Source organism: Scyliorhinus canicula, chromosome 20 (genome assembly GCF_902713615.1).
Source record: "Scyliorhinus canicula chromosome 20, sScyCan1.1, whole genome shotgun sequence".
NCBI classification, from domain to species: Eukaryota; Metazoa; Chordata; class Chondrichthyes; order Carcharhiniformes; family Scyliorhinidae; genus Scyliorhinus; species Scyliorhinus canicula.
Genome location: NC_052165.1, coordinates 49,052,059 through 49,071,109, shown reverse-complemented (window position 1 = coordinate 49,071,109; position 19,051 = coordinate 49,052,059). Strand labels below are relative to the sequence as shown.

The window sequence follows — 19,051 nt, the reverse complement described above, 5'->3', positions numbered from 1 at the left end:
AAGTAGTATCCTAGGCCCAGCCATCTTCAGCTGCTTCGTCAATAACCTGCCTTCCATCATAAGATCAGAAGTGGGGATGTTTGCAGATGACTGCACAATGTTCAGCACCATTCGCGACTCCCCAGATAATGAAGCAGTCCATGTCCAAATGTAACAAAACCTGGACAATATCCAGGCTTGGGCTGACAAGTGGCAAGTTACATTCATGCCACACAAGTGTCAGGTAATAACCATCTCTTACAAGAGAGGATCTCCCACAAGAGGGATAAAGAGAGACTAGTACCCCTTGACATTCAATGACATTACCATCACTGAATCCCCCACAGTCAACCTCCTGGGGTTACTATTGATCAGAAACTGAACTGGACTAGTCCCATTAATACTGTGGTACCAGAGCAGGTCAAAGGCTTAGAATCCTATGGCGAGTAAACCCCCACCCCCCAAAAGCCCGTCAGCTATCTACAAGGCACAAGTCAGGAGTGTAATGGAATACTCTCCACTTCTCCGGGTGAGTGCAGCTCCAAAAACACTCAAGAAGCCCAACTCCATCCAGGGCAAAGCAGCCCGCTTGATTGTACCCCCTTCCACAAAAATTCAAACCCTCCACCACCGACTAACAGTAGCAATTGTGTGTACCATCTACAAGATGCACTGCAGTAACTCACCAAGGTTCCTTAGACAGCACCTTCCAAACCCACAACCACTTCCATCTAGAAGGACAGGAGCAGCAGACACCTGGGAACCTCACCGCCTGGAAGTTCCCCTCCAAGTCACTCACCACCCTAACTTGGAAATATATGCCGTTATTTCACTGTTGCTGGGACAAAATCCTGGAACTCCCTCCCTAACAGCACAATGGATGTACCTACACCTCAAGTACTGCAGAGGTTCAAGAAGGTAACTCACCATGAACTTCTGAAGGGCAACTAGGGATGGGCAGTAAATGCTGGTCTAACCAGCAATGTCCATATCCCATAAATTAATTAAATATATATTTTTTAAATTGGGACTACATGGGAAACCTTCTATTTTAAGAGAACATTTCCTGCTCTTGGTAAGCTTTTAGACAAATGGCCAATGAATTTGCAAAGCACATGGCCCATTTCTTTAAGGATACCTGAATAGTTGATTTTGGGCCTTTAGCCTGATCAATTGAGGTTCCACAATATATCTGAAATCCTCATCTATTTTAGTACTTTCAATGTTATTTTGTCATGTTGCAACTTATTTGATAGGCCTAGTTAAGTATTGTCTTTGAGAGTGTATCCTTTAATGCCTTGACCATACTCTGGGAGCCCATTTGAATCTGACTTGGGGAACCTTCCAGTGGGCTTGTTCAGTCTTAAAAGTCCTCTCACTAAAAATATCACCAGGATTTAAGAATATATTGTGGAACTCCAAAGCCATGCAGTTTTCAAATGACATTATTTGTGAAATCGCTTTGTTTCTCTTCCTGCGCCTAGAGGTGAACAAGGCAGACACACGGCACATGCTTACTTCTGTTTCTATAGCTTTTCCCCCTGGAACTGGTCTCTAGCCTGAGGTCAGAGCCTAATGTTGAAGGGTGCCCCTCGATGTAAGCATGGCTGACCTTCTTAATTCCTGCCAGAGTGTATGGCAAAGATTTGCAGCAAGATAATCAACCTGATGGACATGCTACAATGCACTTTCCAAGGCCGTTCAGTCCTTGAGTGGAACCCTGAGCTTCTGATTCAGGCTGCGTTGCTACCCACTGCACCCCTTTTGTAATATACCTTTGTAGAAATCAATTCTATTAATGTTATGGAATTGAAGATCATAGTTAAGTCTCATTTAAGCACCAGATAATGGTTTTGAATGCTTCCAGATGGAACGGAAAACTGGGTTAATAATGATCACATTGAGCACTTTGCCTTGCAACACTGCAGCTTTTGATCCAGTTTTGTCCTGATGGGAAATTCACCCCCTTCCTTTGGGCAGAGGGGAGTCGCATCCAACATTTTGGGATTATTACAACTATGATTTCTATACTACTATAAAAATAAATGAATAGTGCTTTACCGTATTTAATTTTGTAGTGTATGATAGCAGAGTTTAGGAACAGGCCATTTCATTCTGGTAACACGCATGGCTTGCTAAACACCAGGGTTTGTTACCCTATTCGCATCCTAATTGTAACAGATATTTTCGGATTTGCAGCAGTCCATCCTGAGTGCATCCCAGCTGATCCCTATACCATAATCCCCTTGGTGAATGTTACCAAGGTCTGTTATCTGCTGCAGACCCATAGAATATGCACAACTGCAAATGTAGTGAGGTGGGTTTTGTCCTCCCTCTAGCAATAGTATTGCCGATTAGAGTAATCCTTACTTTCTGTTGGTACTTCTCCTCGCGCCTTGGAATCCTTTCTAAGAATGTAGGAATAGGAGCCTGCTCCACAATTCAGTATGATCATTGCTGATCTTGGGCTTCAACTCCACTTTCCTGTCCACTCCCCATATCTCTTGATTCTCTGACTGACCAAAAAGGTATCTACCTCGGCCTTGTATATACCCAGCAACGAGATTACAAAGATTTTCAACCCGTTGAATGAAGACATTTCTTCTCTTCATCTCAATCCTGAAACTATTTCCAATGGCTGCGAATCTAGAATATGGGCACAATATCTTGAACTTTGTCAATGTTCCAATAAGATCACCGTTCATTCTTCTAAATTTCAGGGATTGTAGACACAATTTACTCAGTCTTTCATCATAGGATAACCCTCTCCCAATCTGGTGAATCTTTGCTGTACGGCCACCAATGTAAGTGTATCCTCCTTTAAATATGGAGACCAAAATTGCACACCGTATTCAAGGTGATGTCTCACCAAAACCCAGTACAAATTTAGTAAGCCTTCTTTATTCTTGCACTCCAATCCCCTTGCAGTAAAGGTCAGCATGCTATTCGCACTCCTGTTTACTGCGCTGCCTGCATGTAACTTTCTGTTCCTTAAATAAATACACCCAAATCTCTGAACATCAACATTGTAGTGATCTTTACATGGGTATGTACAGAAGGGGCTGATGAGTAATGGAGAGACGACTAGGGGGCAGCACTGGCGTGTATAAAAGGGGAAGCAAGCAGCCCTTTGGCCTCTTGGGTGGATTAGACTGTGAAGAGAACAGAGGCAGAAATTTAGCTCGGGGCTGCTAGTGTGGTCAGGCCTAGTTGTAGAGCATATAAAAGTTGTAACCTTTCTACTAGTACAGTTCTTAAAGTAAGAACTCACGCAGTTATTTAAGTTGTGTTGCTCAATAAACCTTCTGTAAAACTTCTGGACGACTTTAAGCCTTCTTCCAAAGCCTCTACTGTAACTGAGTTGAGTAGCACAGGTTACCTGCCTTGCAGGTAACAAAACAAACAAACAAACAGAGGAATAAACAAGTAAATGGTGAATTACACTAAACCCTACACAATCACAGTGCATGCTAGTCACCTAAAGAAACCAGCACACGAAAGAAACATTTATAGGTTTAACACCTTTTTCATTCTTGGGAGAGCACAGATATTGTACAGAGATTTTGTTTTTAAAAAGCCTTGTACTTTCGGAGCACCTTCCAGCCACTGAAGTACTTCAGAAGTATCGTGGCTGTTGCAGTACAGGAAAGGTAGCAGCCAATTTGTGCACAGAAAACAGTATTCATGTGATTTCTGTTGTTGGACGAGGGACAATTATTGATCAGGACATGGAAGAACTCCTGTGCTTTTCTTCAAATGAATAATAATCTTTATTGGTGTCTTAAGTAGGCTTACATTAACACTGCAATGAAGTTACTGTGAAAATCCCCTCATCGCCACATTCTGGCGCCTGTTCAGGTACACAGAGGGAGAATTCAGAATATCCGAATCACCTAACAAGCATGTTTTTTGGGACTTGTGGGAGGAAACCGGAACACCCGGAGGAAACCCATGCAGACACGGAAAACGTGCAGACTGCACACAGACAGTGACCAAGAATCGAACCCCGGTCCCTGGCGCTGTGAAGCAACAGTGCTAACCACTTTGCTACTAGCAGCAGGGGGAGTTTTGACATCTGCCAGAGAGAGTGAAGAGGCATTAGTTTTAATGTCTCATCCCCAAACTGGCACCACCCGTGTATTGGATTGTCAGCCTCAATTATCTGCAGTTCTTTGGAACGGGACTTAACCCATGTGTTTTTTGGGTCAAAGCCACAACTGATCCCAGAGCAAACATAGCACTGTTGACAGTGTACTTTATTGCTTGGTTCTGGATCATTTGCAATTCCTACCGACCTCTGGTTGACTGGCTGTGCGCCCAGCTGAATGGTGATTTCCAGGAATATGCAGAGATGGGATTGGTATAATTTGAAGCGGGCTCAAGAGGATGGCCACTGCTTTCTGTCCTCATAATTGGCTTAGCCTACCTGATGTCCTACCAGTGATTATATTGTGTTCAAGCCACAATCCTCCAGAAAGTTGTATCCAGGATCTTCTGCTATCTGCTGGCGGTGTTTGATTTATGGCACTGCTTAATCCTAATTTCTTTCGTGTGCTGGTTTCTTTAGGTGACTAGCATGCACTGTGATTGTGTAGGGTTTAGTGTAATTCACCATTTACTTGTTTATTCCTCTGGATCATCCAGTCATTACCAGAGTCTTTCCTGATGGTACTTCTGAAGATTTTTTAAATAGCACCATCACCAGAAAACGAGCAGTAAGCATGTCCCCGTGCCATTGATCTAAATGAGAAATCCAAGTAGGTCAAGAAAGGAGCCCTGGAAAATTTATGTCATTGGAAAGACCTTGAAGGAAATTCTGACACCAGTTGAACACTTACCCAGGAAATTAGGTATTAATTGCTCACTAACCTGAGTTCAGATGTGGCATGTTGTAGCCCAGAGAGCTTAAATCTTGTGCATATGCAAAAACATTGCCAGTTCTTGCTAACAAGTTAAAGAATGTACTCTGGTCACCATTGCTGGTGCTGCTGCTTCCTCTTCAGAGCCCAGCTAGCTGGAATTGAAATTGTCATTGCTTTTTGGTGATATTGGAACTAATAAATAACCATCTCCAGCAGCATTCCCAGGTAGTTCTTCAGACTGATAGTTAGCAGTTTTTGTGTTCATTGGAGTCCTTGTGTGCTTTCTAAATCCCTTGTCAAAAGGCATTTTCAGCATCCCTGGAAATAGCCCAGCTTTGATGACTGCAAGAGGTTGGGTAACTACCAAAGACATTTAATCTCCTCCTCTCTGCGACATGCCTTTTGCTTCTCCTTAATTGTAATCCTTAAAATCAGGCAGAGATGCACAAGTCACTCATCAGACTAGAGTGAAGGATAGAGCAGTCTGTCTGTATTCTGTCTGATGTTGTTGCTCCACCTTGCCACTGCCTCGGTCACCATGAGAAGGTTGGTAACCGCCATGGAGACCTTGGTCCAGCAGGTTTTGCTGAATTTGCTCTTGGCCCTTGTCCACACACACGGAGAACCATCGGTGGCTAGAAAGGGAGAGGGGGCACCTTGATCATCCTCCAGATGCCCCTTTCCTCAAGGACTCCTGGAGGTCCATCAGGCAGCCATATGGAGGATGAGCATCAGTGGTACACCCTGGGGCCTCCACTTGGGACACTCCAAGGTTGCCCAGCTGATCAGAGTCCTATCTGCCTGTGACCCCATCCACGCTAGCCCCTCAGGCGTACAAGGGTGCATCTGCTTTTGAGAAAGAGGCCCTTTTTAGTCATTTGCCCTCCAGGCCTCAGGTCACCAGAAGACATTCACTAAGGTCAATACAGACATCAGGACATAACAGTCAGCAGGCTGCCTCCACCTCTGTTGCAGATGTTGGGGCTGCACCCAAGCATAGGGGTAGGGTTAGAAAACTTAGTATTGAAATCACTTTTGGGTCATGGACATGCAACCACTCTTAAGAGATGGCACTTTTGTTAATACCTTGTTAATACTTTTGTTAATACATTTGATGTTTATGTGAATGGCATGGTCAACTGGTGTGACACACGATCAGAAGCCGTTTCACAATTCCAGCAGGAAGTATATTTAACGACCATTCATGGGACGGTAATGAATGCAAATGGCATTGACATCATTAGTCCGCGGAATACCCGACCCTCGTTCAAGAGAGTTGTCGAGAGATTTGGCAACTATTTTCAATGCGGTGGGAATCTGATTTTTGGCAACTCTCCAGATGCTCCACTCCTGCCTGCCACGAGCGAGGTGAGAAAGTCCTGCCCAATGTTTCCGTTGGGGGGGGGGGGGGGGGGGGGGCAGGCACACCTTTTCAGCATTAGTTTGGAGAAATTGCCAAGTTTTAGTTTCCCGATTGTTAGCTGATGTTTTTGTTTTGTTGAGTGATGCTTTGGTGTGGTTTCTCCCAGTTTTAGTGATGTGTTAGGACTTGAGAGCAGTCCTAGTGGCAGGATTGTCTGTCAGTGTCAGTTAGTGACTTGCTGACCACGCCAAGGTCATTTGTGTTTTTAGATTGGCTGGCAATGCTTGCAGTGCCAGTCTCTGCTCACTCACAGAGAGTCGAGAGATTTTAAGCTCTACTTCAGAGACTTGAACAGATGGTTAAGCTGACCCTTCATTGAAGTGCTGGAGGAATGTTGCACAGTGGGAGATGTTGGGCAAAATTTAATGGAAAAATGTCAAAGTTCATTTGTAGCGGGGTTTTCACGGAGCTTTCTGCCGGTCATGTCCCCACCGCTACCAAGCGACACTTTTTTGGGCCCTGGGGAGTTTATCACCGGTTTAGAACAAGAACAAAGAACAAAAGAAAAGTACAGCACAGGAACAGGCCTTTCGGCCCTCCAAGCCTGCGCCGACCATGTTGCCCGTCTAAACTAAAATCTTCTACACTTCCTGGGTCCGTATCCCTCTATTCCCATCCTATTCATGTATTTGTCAAGATGCCCCTGAAAAGTCACTATAGTCCCTGCTTCCACCACCCCCTCCGGCAGCGAGTTCCAGGCACCCACTACCCTCTGTGTAAAAGAGCTTGCCTCGTACATCTCCTCTAAACCTTGCCCCTTGCACCTTATACTATGTTCACCTGTAATTGTCCGCTCTACCCTGGGAAAAAAAATCTCTGACGACCACCCTGTCTATGCCGCTCGTAATTTTGTAGACCTCCATCAGGTCGCCCCTCAACCTCTGTCATTCCAGTGAGAAGAAACCAAGTTTATTCAACCTCTCCTCATAGCTAATGCCCTCCATACCAGGCAACATCCTGGTAGGTCTGTGCACCCTCTCTCGAGCCTCCACATCCTTGCCTACACTTAATTTTTTTTCAGTACTGGGCAGCAGAACTCGGAGATCGGGCTGTCATTTTGAAAGGGTGGTCCGCGCACATGGGTACAACCCCGCACCTCTTTCTCTCCTTCCCCCCCCTCCCTCCCCATCTCCTATGGAGTCCCTGGAGGCCCCTCTTTAGCGCCCCCCCCCCACCCCCCAGGACCCCCAACTCTCATCCCACCGACCTGCCATGCCACCGCCTACCCTTCAGACCCCCGTGCACCCTCCTTTTATGGGCATGGACTCCTTTGGGCCGTGTCCCGTGGCAATGCGACTCTGGCACCCTTGCACTGCCACCATGGCACTCTGGCAGCGTCTGCCAACTTAGAGATGCCATCTGGGCACATCTGGGAAATACCAAGGTGCAGGCTGGGCAGTGCCAAGTTGCCTGCATCCCAGGGGGAGGGCCAAGCGGCCACCCTGCATTACCTTTGGCCACCCAGGGACCTCCAATGACCTGGAGACCTGTGTGGACCAGTACAACAGGTCCCGGCCATGGCCTCTCTCAGGAGGCCGGTAGATCCCGCGTGAGCTCGCCAAAGTAGGTTCAAAACCTACTTGGGTGCACGCTGATTGGTCGTGCCCCTTTTGGGCGGGATTCTGACACCTTGCGGGACTTGGGTAGACCCTGCCAGACACAAAAGCTGCCGGGAAGCCTGCTTCAGCCCTCACTCGGAATCTACCCGCTGCATTGTGTTTGAGCGAGAGCGCCCATTGTCTTTCAGGTTGAGATGTTAGAACTGAATGTGAGTGCTGTCTTTAGGTGAATGTAAAAGATCAAACAACACATTTCTGAGTTGAACAGGGATTACTGCTGGTTTTCTGGCCAACATTTATCCCTCAAACAACAGTACCATAATGTTTTATTTAAATTTCTGATTGCGAAACCCTGTCCCCAAATTGGCTGCTGCATTTCCCTATATTTCAACATTAACTCTACTGAATGTGAACTCTGAGAGCCCAGGTAGCTTCATCTTGTAGTCCTGTGTTCTGGGAAATCTGGTACGAACAGATCTGGAACATGCTAGCTCTCCACATCTTCACTAACCCTTGAGTCTTGGCACTTGCCCACATGTTATATTGGCATTATGGGAGTTGAGGTGTTGCAGTAGCTGAGGTGGGACTGCTTTCGGGTGCTGTGTGCCGGAACTTGGTTACTCTCCGCAGCCGTCTACCTGCAGCAATGTAGCGTTTTACGCTGAAGTCCCATAGGATCTAAGAGTCGTTCCCAAATTGGTATCCTGAAATCTCTGGTGAACAGCAGATAGACCTAACTCTTGGAGGTACTTGTTTCAGGTAAACTTTGGCTGCTGCACACCTGTTCGTAAAGGGCATCAGTGGAATGCATAGTTTCAGGAGGATAGCTGCTGCTCCTCTTACTGTCCGATTTAACAGCACTGTAGGTTTGTAGGCTTAATTTGTCTTTCTGGAGAGACTGATCTCATTTAATGAGGCTCTGTAGACATTGTTTTTCTGTAGAGTCCTCAAGGGACCCCTCATTCATTGTAACTATTGTTAACATGAACCGTTTCCATTTTGGGTGAGATGTAGATTAGAAGCCATGTATATACTGTACCCTGGAATTAGCCTTCATCCAACATGATTTAAGCACCTCTAAACAAAGCAAAGAATAGTTTGTAGTGAGAAGTCCAACAGGTTTGTTTAAAATCACTAACTTGCGGAGCACTTAAATGAAGAGGTAGGTTCCAGAAACATATATAGACAAAGTCAAAAGGTGCAATACGATACTTTGAATGCGAGTCTTTGCAGGTAATTAAGTCTACAGGTCCAGGCGGAGCAACCCCCCCTCCTTAACCTTACTTCCTAGGACACTACGGGCAATTTAGCATGGCCATCCATCTAACCCGCACATCTTTGGACTGTGGAGGGAAACCGGAGCACATCGGAGGAAACCCCACGCACACACGGGGAGGACGTGCAGACTCCGCACAGACAGTGACCCAGCCGGGAACCGAACCTGGGACCCTGGAGCTGTGAAGCTTTATGCTAACCACCATGCTACCCGGTGCTGTAATGTGACATGAATCCAAGGTCCTGGTTGAGGCCATATTCGTGCGGAACTTGGCTATAAGTTTCTGCTCTGTGTTTCCGCGTTGTCGCATGTCCCGAAGGCCACCTTGGAGAACGCTTACCCGAAGACCAGTTGTGTACCTCATACGCTGCAGGAAGGATGTCCCGAAGCTACATTTCAGCAGTCAAGGGCATTCAGCCTCTGATCTTTGGGTAACTGTTCTCCAAGGCCCTGGATTAATGTCGCATTACATTCACACCCCCCCCCCCCCCCCCCCCAACAATCTGGCCCTCTCTCTGGATCTGTAAATGTTCGCATTCAGAGTTTCATCTTGCATCTTTGACTTTGTCTATATATGTTTCTGGAACTCACCTCTTCATTCACCTGAGGAAGGTGCAGTGCTCCGAAAGCTAGTGATTCAAAACAAACCTGTTGGACTTTAACCTGGTGTTGTAAGACTTCTTACTGTGCTCACCCCAGTCCAACGCCGGCATCTCCACATCAAAGAATAGTTGAATGAAATAGAAAATTACATATAAAACACAAGGGAACATATTTGCCTTTGAAGGTAGGTGGGAGTGTTCCACTTATTAAATTCTAAATTAGTCTAAGATGTTTTCTCTTGGCCCTCCCAGAAGATTGTGTGACTTGGTGTGGGGGCGGGGAAGAGTCTGATCTATGTAGGTAGTATTGTGGAACAGACCAACTATTATTTTCTTGTCCCCTTTGTATGATTATAGGAGCTCTGGGAGTCTTGTAGTAATATAATTTACAAAGTTAAAAATGAAATGAGAAGTGCAACCAGGACTGAGGTTGAGTACAATTAAGGGTGCTCAGCATTATGCTGAAAATGTCTGACCATGCCAAAGCAGAAATTTGTTGAAGGAGGTAAAATAGTCTGAAGTACTAGATTATTATTTGCCAGAAATATAGTTGAATGATACCCGAGCGCTTTACATGTGTAAGACATCTAATAAAGTTAAAATGGAAGCCACAGGTCTCCGACAAATACCTTTGGATAAACTGCCAACTTTTAAAAAAATTAGAAAATCACTTAATTTGTGATGACAACTTGAGTGAAGTATTTTGAGGAACCGATTGTGGTCAGTGTATGGACACTTAAATCTCTGTAAATAGCGTGGTGAGCCAGAAATTGCTGACACAAAAATAGAGTAGAGTGAGAGTACAGTAATAGATTTGTGAGCTTGAGGAACAGCACCTCGCCCCTCAGTTCATCAGTCTGCCATTCACATCTCCTCTGGATAAAACCTCTCCTCCTTTCTTTCAATCTATCACAGACCATCCGAATTGATTTTCCCAATCTGCTCCCTTTACATAGAACAGTACAGCACAGAACAGGCCCTTCGGCCCTCAATGTTGTGCCGAGCCATGATCACCCTACTCAAACCCACGTATCCACCCTATACCCGTAACCCAACAACCCCCCCCCCCCCCTTAACCTTACTTTTATTAGGACACTATGGGCAATTTAGCATGGCCAATCCACCTAACCCGCACATCTTTGGGCTGTGGGAGGAAACCGGAGGCACCCGGAGGAAACCCACGCACACAGGGGGAGGACGTGCAGACTCCACACAGACAGTGACCCAGCCGGGAATCGAACCTGGGACCCTGGAGCTGTGAAGCATTTATGCTAACCACCACGCTACCCTGCTGCCCCTTTCAGTTGCTTAATTCCTATTACCATTTGTAACTTATTTCAAATCCGATGAAAAATCCCTGACTTGAAACGTTAAAAGAGTCAACAGAAAATCCTTCATTAATGAATGTTTAGAGTAAACTACTGAGCAAGATGAATGGAGGAAAAAGCATTGTAACATTCAAAATACAGTTGGATAAAATGAGCTTCCAAGGGCCGACTAGAACTTCACTTTTAAAATGTTGTTTTATCCTTCCTGTATTTACCAGCAACACCGTTCTAATTCCTACACCTCTGTTATCTCTCTAAGGAGGAAAATAATCTGACAACATATAGGTTCCTTTTAATTTCTCGATACTTTGCCATGTTTTTACAAACTTATACTAATTGGTATCTCTCTTTAGAATTCAGAAACTGGAAGAAGCAATCTCATGTGCAACACAGCAAAGTGCCTGGTATTGATCGGGACTTGGAGTTCTATAACCAAAGAAAGGAGGGGGCAGGGAATGAGGTAAGCCTATGGTAATGAAAGATATAATTGTGTTACAGATTCTTCACTGTTTCCAATTAAGTTACACAGACGTTAGAGGGAAAAACCATTTAAGCTACTTCAAAGGGCAGCACGGTAGCATTGTGGATAGCATAATTGCTTCACAGCTCCAGGGTCCCAGATTTGATTCCGGCTTGGGTCACTGTCTGTGCGGAGTCTGCACATCCTCCCCGTGTGTGCGTGGGTTTCCTCCGGGTGCTCCGGTTTCCTCCCACAGTCCAAAGATGTGCAGGTTAGGTGGATTGGCCATGATAAATTGCCCTCGGTGTCCAGAATTGTCCTTAGTGTTGGGTGGGGTTACTGGGTTATGGGGATAGGGTGGAGTTGTTGACCTTGGGTAGGGTGCTCTTTCCAAGAACCGGTGCAGACTTGATGGGCCGAATGGCCTCCTTCTGTACTGTAAATTCTATGATCTAAGCCCAAAAAGAGGGTAGCATCTAAATCCGAGAGCCTTAAAGTAGCGCAGCATCACCATGTGTGATAAATCCACGCCTATTAACTGCGATGCAGACAATACACCAGGTTGGTGCTGCCTCTAATTTGCGCTGTCTCTAGTTTGTGCTGCCTCTTGTTTGGACAAGTCCGGTGGCTATACCGTAATTTGCTGCTGCTGCCTACAGAGGAAGTCCGTTGTGATTCGGGTGGAGATTGGCAATTGCGCAGGATCTGGGAAACATTGAAGAATGGCTCAACATGGAAGAGAGCATGCTCCAGTTTTTTCAGATGTTTCAGTGGAGGTCTTGGTGGAGGAGGTATCCTGTATTTGCAGGAAACTGCCCAGAAGCATGCTCAGGAGCAGAATGAGCAGATAGCCTTGGAGGTCAATACTAGGATTCAAGCTCCAAGGACCTGGATGAAGTGCAGCAATATGTTCACTGGCCTCACACAAAGTAGACAAAGTTTGCAAATGCAACTTCAAATGCCATATATATTAACTGTATCATCACTACTGAATTCACCATTCACCAGTACACTTGCCTATGAACAATCTATCAACCAGGACTCAGACCTGGCATCCACATGTTCCAATACGGACTTAGTATTGTTACAAGCCTCACACGCACTTCTCAAGGGCACACACTGAGGGGTTGGTTCTCCTGGCTGGGGAAACTAGAAAGGAAAGCACTGTGCCAGCCCGGGATTTTCTGGCCATTATTGTGGGAGCCGCTGCTGGAGATGTGAAGCCCAATCAATAGTCAGACCAGGCAATTGTCGTGGTGGATGGGGCCCGTAAATACCGCCCATAGAGTGGGGAGTTTGATCATTCAGGACTGAAATTGGAGAAATATCAAGTTGTGAATCTTTGGAATTCTTTAGCCAGAGATTTGTGGATGTGCGATTGAATATATTCAAGTCTGGGATAGATGGATTCTTGGAGTCTCAGGGAGTCTAGGGATTTAAGCTAGGGGTGGAAAAGTGGAGTTGAGGCCAAGGATCGACCATGATCATATTGAATGGTGGAGCAGGCCCGAGGGACCGTATAATCTACTATTTCTGTTTCTTTTGTTCTTATGAGCAGCATTAATTTTATCTTGCAACCACGTATGAAGCATTTGTCTTACCTTTTCTTGATCAGGAAAACTTTTAGAAATTTCTGGTGATCTTGTGGAATTATCTATATTTTTGGTTTTAGGTTGATTCTATGAAACAAAGTAACTCTGTTACCATAATTAACTAATGGGGATTTTGCTACACGGTTCTCTTTTTGTTCCTCTATTTTAGTTATTGGCAGGTTTGGAGATGCCAGCTTTCAAGTGGCCAGATTTTATCTATTGGTCAATGAATTCTCATCTGTGACTATGCAGCATCTTTCATTCAGCTTTTTTCTTTTAACTCTCTTCCCTTCTCTTCTGTTTTCCTGGGGACTTAACACATGTACATTTGACAATGCAGTTCAGTTAAATCTGCACAAAACACAAATTGAATTTCATACTGTACACTCTGCTGAACAGAAAGAAATCGCAATCTTGATGGTACATTTTACAACTTGGGAACTCTTATTCAGTTTAGATTTTGTCATAATTTTCCTCTTTAGACCTGTAACCGCAATGTCAGGAAGCCACTAAATGGGTTGGAATCTTGCTCACTAACTTTATGCTGGGGGTCATACTCTAAAATAGCTTCTTGCTCCGGTGGCATTCTGAGCCACTGAGTAATGAGACGTGGGTTCCCTGTTCTTCACTAGTGAGCTCCTGATCTAATCACATTGCTGTGGAAAATTGTCAAGCAGGAGACGGGCTTATCTCCAGTGAGCAATTTAAGATAGCTCTTTAATTTGCTCTCATATGTTGCCGTTCTCTCTCATTGAGTTCTTCTGTAGGGTACAGTTCCACGGGTTGAGATGCCTTTCAATATGTCTGAGTATACAGGACATCCTACCGTCCATTGCTATGATGATTATTAATGTGAGAATGTTTGTTTTGTGCTGGCAATCTGAAACATGGTACCGGTTTTATCCTCGCCTGCATCTGCGTACATGCCTTTGATAAACATTGTTTCTGCTTCAGAGAGGTATTGCCAAAGGGAATCTTTGGTCCTTTGGAAACTAAATTACTGTCTTCCTTTTCCTCACGATAGTGGTACCAGCTACTTCCATTGCTGGTTGACTTAATGTTCAGCAGAGATGAAACAAAAGGAGTGATTTTCTGACTGAGTTGTGCCTGGCACCAATCCTGCTATTCCCCGGTGAATAGTGGGGAGCCCATACCCAGGTTTTGTGCCCGGCGTTGAACAGATCGCTATCCTGCTAATGCCCACGGCTCCTGCCGTTGTTTAGATTGCGCCCTTGCTGGTCATAATCCAGATCAGCATATTGAAATGTCTCTTAAAGCTAATTTAAATATACGCAGTCCGTTTGAGACCAGAGACTCCTGGGATTTACTGGCCCCATTGGCACAGCATGCGGCCAGGGTCAATCAGTACTAGTTTCCAAAATTAGAAACCAGACGTGATGACTGTGACGGACGGACGGGGGGGTTGGGGGGGGGGGGGGGTGTTGGCGCTGCCAGGGTGCCGAGGGACTTTGCCAAGGGCGGTGCCTGATGGGCCATGCCCATGAAGGGGGAGGGGGATGAAGGGGGTTCATAAAGGGGGGAGGCCTGTGTATGAATGGTGGAGTGTGAAGGAGGGATGAAGGGTGGGGGATGAAGTGAAGGGGGGGTTGCCTTAAAAGGTGCCCATCCCCATAGCCGGGTATACTCACGCGGGAGGGGGGTTAATTCTCCAATGCTTCTGAGGATGATTGGGGGGGGGGGTCACCCTCATGCCTGAGTGGTGTGACGGGGGTGGCGCGAGCATTTATTGATGGGTAGAGGTTGCCTCTCCAGGGTCAAGGATTGGGTATGTTGCCCATGTCTGTGGGGGATCATGATGTATGTGGGTGGGGAGTGTGAGGGACCTTCAACTTAACTTGATAACTGGGAACCCTTTAAGAAGGGCACTCCCATCTTTGAGCAGCCCATCTTGCCGGCATCTTTTTTCAAAAATTATTTCTATTGAATTTCATAAACATTATTATCAAATGAGCAACCAAAAGTGCCCCTTAATTGGGAAACAAAGAATTGGGTAAATTTAAAAGTGTAGTTTGTTTAATATCTGTCTCATTGAGATCAATTTGGCAGACAACTGCATCATGACAAGACTCCTCCATTAGCATGTTTCTGTAGTATCTTAAGCAAAATACTACATAATGTAAATGTTGGAAATCTGAAATAAAAACAGCTAATCTCAGGAAATACCTCAATAGGCCCAACAACATTGGTATTGAGAGAAAAGGGAGTTAATGTTTTGGGTCGTTTATGACAGGTTAGCAATCTGAAATTTGCTGCCTCGTCCTCTGGCATTTTGAACAATCCTTGATTCTAGTTGTGTAATATATTATGGGAAGTGTTTCATCATTGCTGTGTAAGCCTGGCATTGATACATGTGCCGAGTTGATCCACAGGAATCCGAATTTGCCTATCGACCTTATGCTATTTGACAAAGAACACTCTGATCAGATATACATATGTACATTTTTCATTGGGGCAATTTTTTGTTTACATTCTGGTTCTTCACTGTAACATGTCAGACGGAAAGCTAACAGAGATCTTCCTGCAGCAGGTATTTCATTTTGTAATCGACTGTCAAAACCAAATTCCCACCAAGGCCCTCTTGCCATAGTACACCGAGGGGGCTCAAAACAGTCTAAACCACTTTGGGTAATGTTTGACAAGAAATTTATATTGTAAATATATCCTGTAATTGTAAGTGGCATGTGGCACCTCAAGAGTGCGACGCAATGTATGGGCAGAAACTAACCTGTTTTACACTTTAGGTAATGTTACATTTGAAATGTACCTGAATAAAGTATGTTTTTGGGGAAAAAATGATAAAAATCAATTACTTCTCATATTTGAGCATGTTTGTTAACCATTGTCTTTCTCTCATCCATCTTAATTCTTGTAAAGTAGTTGCGGAATTATCTTATTTGCAAAGTTGGTCGCTTAGAATTTCCAAATAAAACCAACTTTCTGTTGAATAGTGGCAATTTCTCTTGTCTGTCTGGCTTCACTTTAGGCTTGGTGAACAATATCCGTTTTAATGAGCAATGGCTGTGATGACCAAGCTAAATTTGTATTGTCTCCATGCAATAGTGTATGTACCATTACTAGTCTTAAGAATTCGATCTAGTGATGGCCCTCAATGTTCCAAATGCTCTGGGCATCTGGAATTGAAAAGCTAGCCTCAGTAAAGCTGACCATGGAACAATTGTCGAAAAGACTCATCTGGTTCACTAATGTCCTTTCGGGAAGGAAATCTGCCTTCCTTACCCGGTCTGGCCTACATGCGACTCCAGATCCATATCAATGTGGTTGACTCTTAACTGCCCTCTGAAATGGTCTGCCAAGCCTCTCGTTTCAAGGGCAATTAGGAACGGGCAACAATTACTGCCCTTGCCAGTGATGCCCACAACCCATGAAATAATTTTAAAAACCCGTTTATCTTTCCTACAGATAATTTGTTTAGATATGCTTCTTCCTGGTAGTCATCTGCATCGTTCTCTTTGAAGAATAACATTTAGATATTTTTAGTATCTATCTGACTTTTGATGGATCACTTCAATTTTGGTTCTTGCTAGATTCCCTTTATCCTGTATGGGCAAAGTAAAACCAGGGAGCATAAAGAAATGAGGAGATATTTTGTGCTTGCTCAAGCGAATGATTATTGAAGGGCATTTGTTGTTGTGCCAATTTGAGAACTAGGATGTTTAGTGTACAGTTACTCTGTCTGTCTGTTTGTTTTCTCAGTTTTAATCCCCAAGATTGGTACATTTGCAACATTGACCATTTTGAAAGGGCGATAGTTGTATCATTTCTTGGCCATTTCCCTGCAAAAGCAAATATTTAAAGTCAAGTACATTTTATTTATTGCTTTAGGATTGTGCACTGGCTGTTTAATGGGAAGAAGGGATGGAGCATTAAAAATAAAAGCAACGATTGTTGGAAGTACATTGATCGATCAGTCAACATCTGTAAAGTGTGAAGACAGGTTATTAATCTCAAAGTGTATACTCTTTGTTGGCATCCTTCGTTCAAATGCAAAGTCTCAGTAGGGGTCAATGACTGTAAATTTAAGATGTCATTCAACATTTTTTGGTGAAAAGTCACATGCCGTTTGTCGATAAATCACCTTTTTCTGTTATTCTTCTGACAAACCTGTAGGACAAAGTGGAAAAGCTCAAAGTTCATCAACCGCATCTTTTCTCTGAGTATTTTCAAACCTTGACACGGGGGAGAATGCGATAAAAGCCCATTCCTGTTTACAATGTCAAGTTGTTTGTCACATGCTAATCTTGATTACGATCTGAGAACTGACTCGGCGACTGGGGAATCTAGTGCCGCCATCTATTTTGCAAGTCTTTGAGAATCATGATTTTTGCTTGGTAACGATGACCATATTTGCTAAACATATTGGCTGGGATTCTCCATTCCAGATTAGAACTGCTCCCGCCAGCAGTGAATCGGGACTGTGCCATGCTGACACGAGGAGCGTCGCTGCTAAGAAAAATTATGGATCATGCCAAACATGCCTGTTTCTCTGAAGTTACTGAGGTTGGGCTGCCATTTTGTCCAGTGTTCTGGAACAAATTATAATCTCCTAAATCCATGCCCACAATTTTGAAACTCCATGTTTGAATATCTGTTGCGGGATGAGGTGGCCAAGTGGTTAAGGCGATGTTTGAATATCTGTTCTCTGATTTCTTCCCTTGAAGCACAGAGCTGGCCTTGAAAATTTTCTCAATACCATCATGACTGAAAGAGAATGTGAGCATGGTGCAGCATCATATTCTCTGCCCCCTTTGACCACATCTTGTTTCTATTGTCCAGTTTCACTCTTAATCTATTTAATTATAAATTAGAGCATCTTCAACAGTGATTTCTCTTTCCATCCCTTGCTCTGTTAACCTCGAGTCTCTTCCTTCCTCTTCAGGTTGCCAGTTAGAAAAATCATTGGAAGATATTGGTTCCACTTGTACATTGTCATAACCTGTCCAATCCTGGGTGAGCTGCCATTTCCTTTATTTAAAAACTGAGAAGATTGAAGTCATCATCTGTGGCCCCCATCACATACTTCACACTGTTGGTTCCAGTTCCATCCTATTTTCCCAGCCAATGTTTTGGGGTTATAAATCCTAATTTATCCCATGGTTCTTTTCATTGTGAAGACCGTCTATTTCACCACTGAATGATCCACTGCCACAGCTTACCTTCTGAAAATGTCAACCAAGCATTTGTCATCTCTACTATTCCAGTGCTCTCCTGACTGGCCTCCCATTCTCTTTAAACTATTCAAAACTGCTGTTCATAATCTTACCTGCTCACTGATTTAAATGTGGCTCCAGGCTCTACAAAGTTCTCAATTTAACGTTTGCATCCTTTTGTAAAAATTCCTTTGTGGCTTCACCCATCCCTTTTCCTGTAACTTCCTCCCAGTCCCATCAGACCTATGCTTCCCCAATGCCTGATACTAGGTTTCCTTTTTTAAAAATAAATTTAGAGTACCCAATTATTTTTTTTTTCCAATTAAGATGCAATTTAGTGTGGCCAATCCACCTACCTTGCACATCTTTGGGTTGTGGGGGTGAAACCCACATAGACACGGGGAGAATGTACAAACTCCACACAGACAGTGACCCAGGGCCAGGATTGAACCCGGGTCCCCAGCCGTAGGCAGCAGTGCTAACCACTGGTGCCACCGTGCCGCCTACTGAAATTAAGTTTCTTAATGCAGTATTTCACTGTAATTCCTTATTGCTGGATTAGCTTGTTAGGCATAGCTAATGGGAAATAAACTGTCAAGTTGACCAGTATGGCCTTGAACTCTTTATGACAACTATAGAGTTCATTACCGGAGAACCAAGCTGAATGAAGAAAGTACAAAGGAGATCTTCAAAAGGAATCCTTGTGGGAAAGAAAGTATATGAGAATATATTTAATAACTAACTTGAAAGGGAATCCAAAACTCGACATGAAATAATAAAA

The 19,051-nt window shown here is 44.3% G+C and overlaps 1 protein-coding gene across 1 annotated transcript in view; it reads left to right on the top strand.

The window, feature by feature from the left end:
• LOC119955064 (beta-1,4-N-acetylgalactosaminyltransferase 3-like) overlaps positions 1–19,051 on the top strand; it is a 259,756-nt gene that overhangs the window by 88,104 nt on the left and 152,601 nt on the right. The window contains exon 2 of the mRNA XM_038780911.1: positions 11,383–11,489. Coding sequence (XP_038636839.1) covers positions 11,383–11,489 — 107 coding nt within the window. The remainder of the gene's footprint in view (positions 1–11,382; positions 11,490–19,051) is intronic.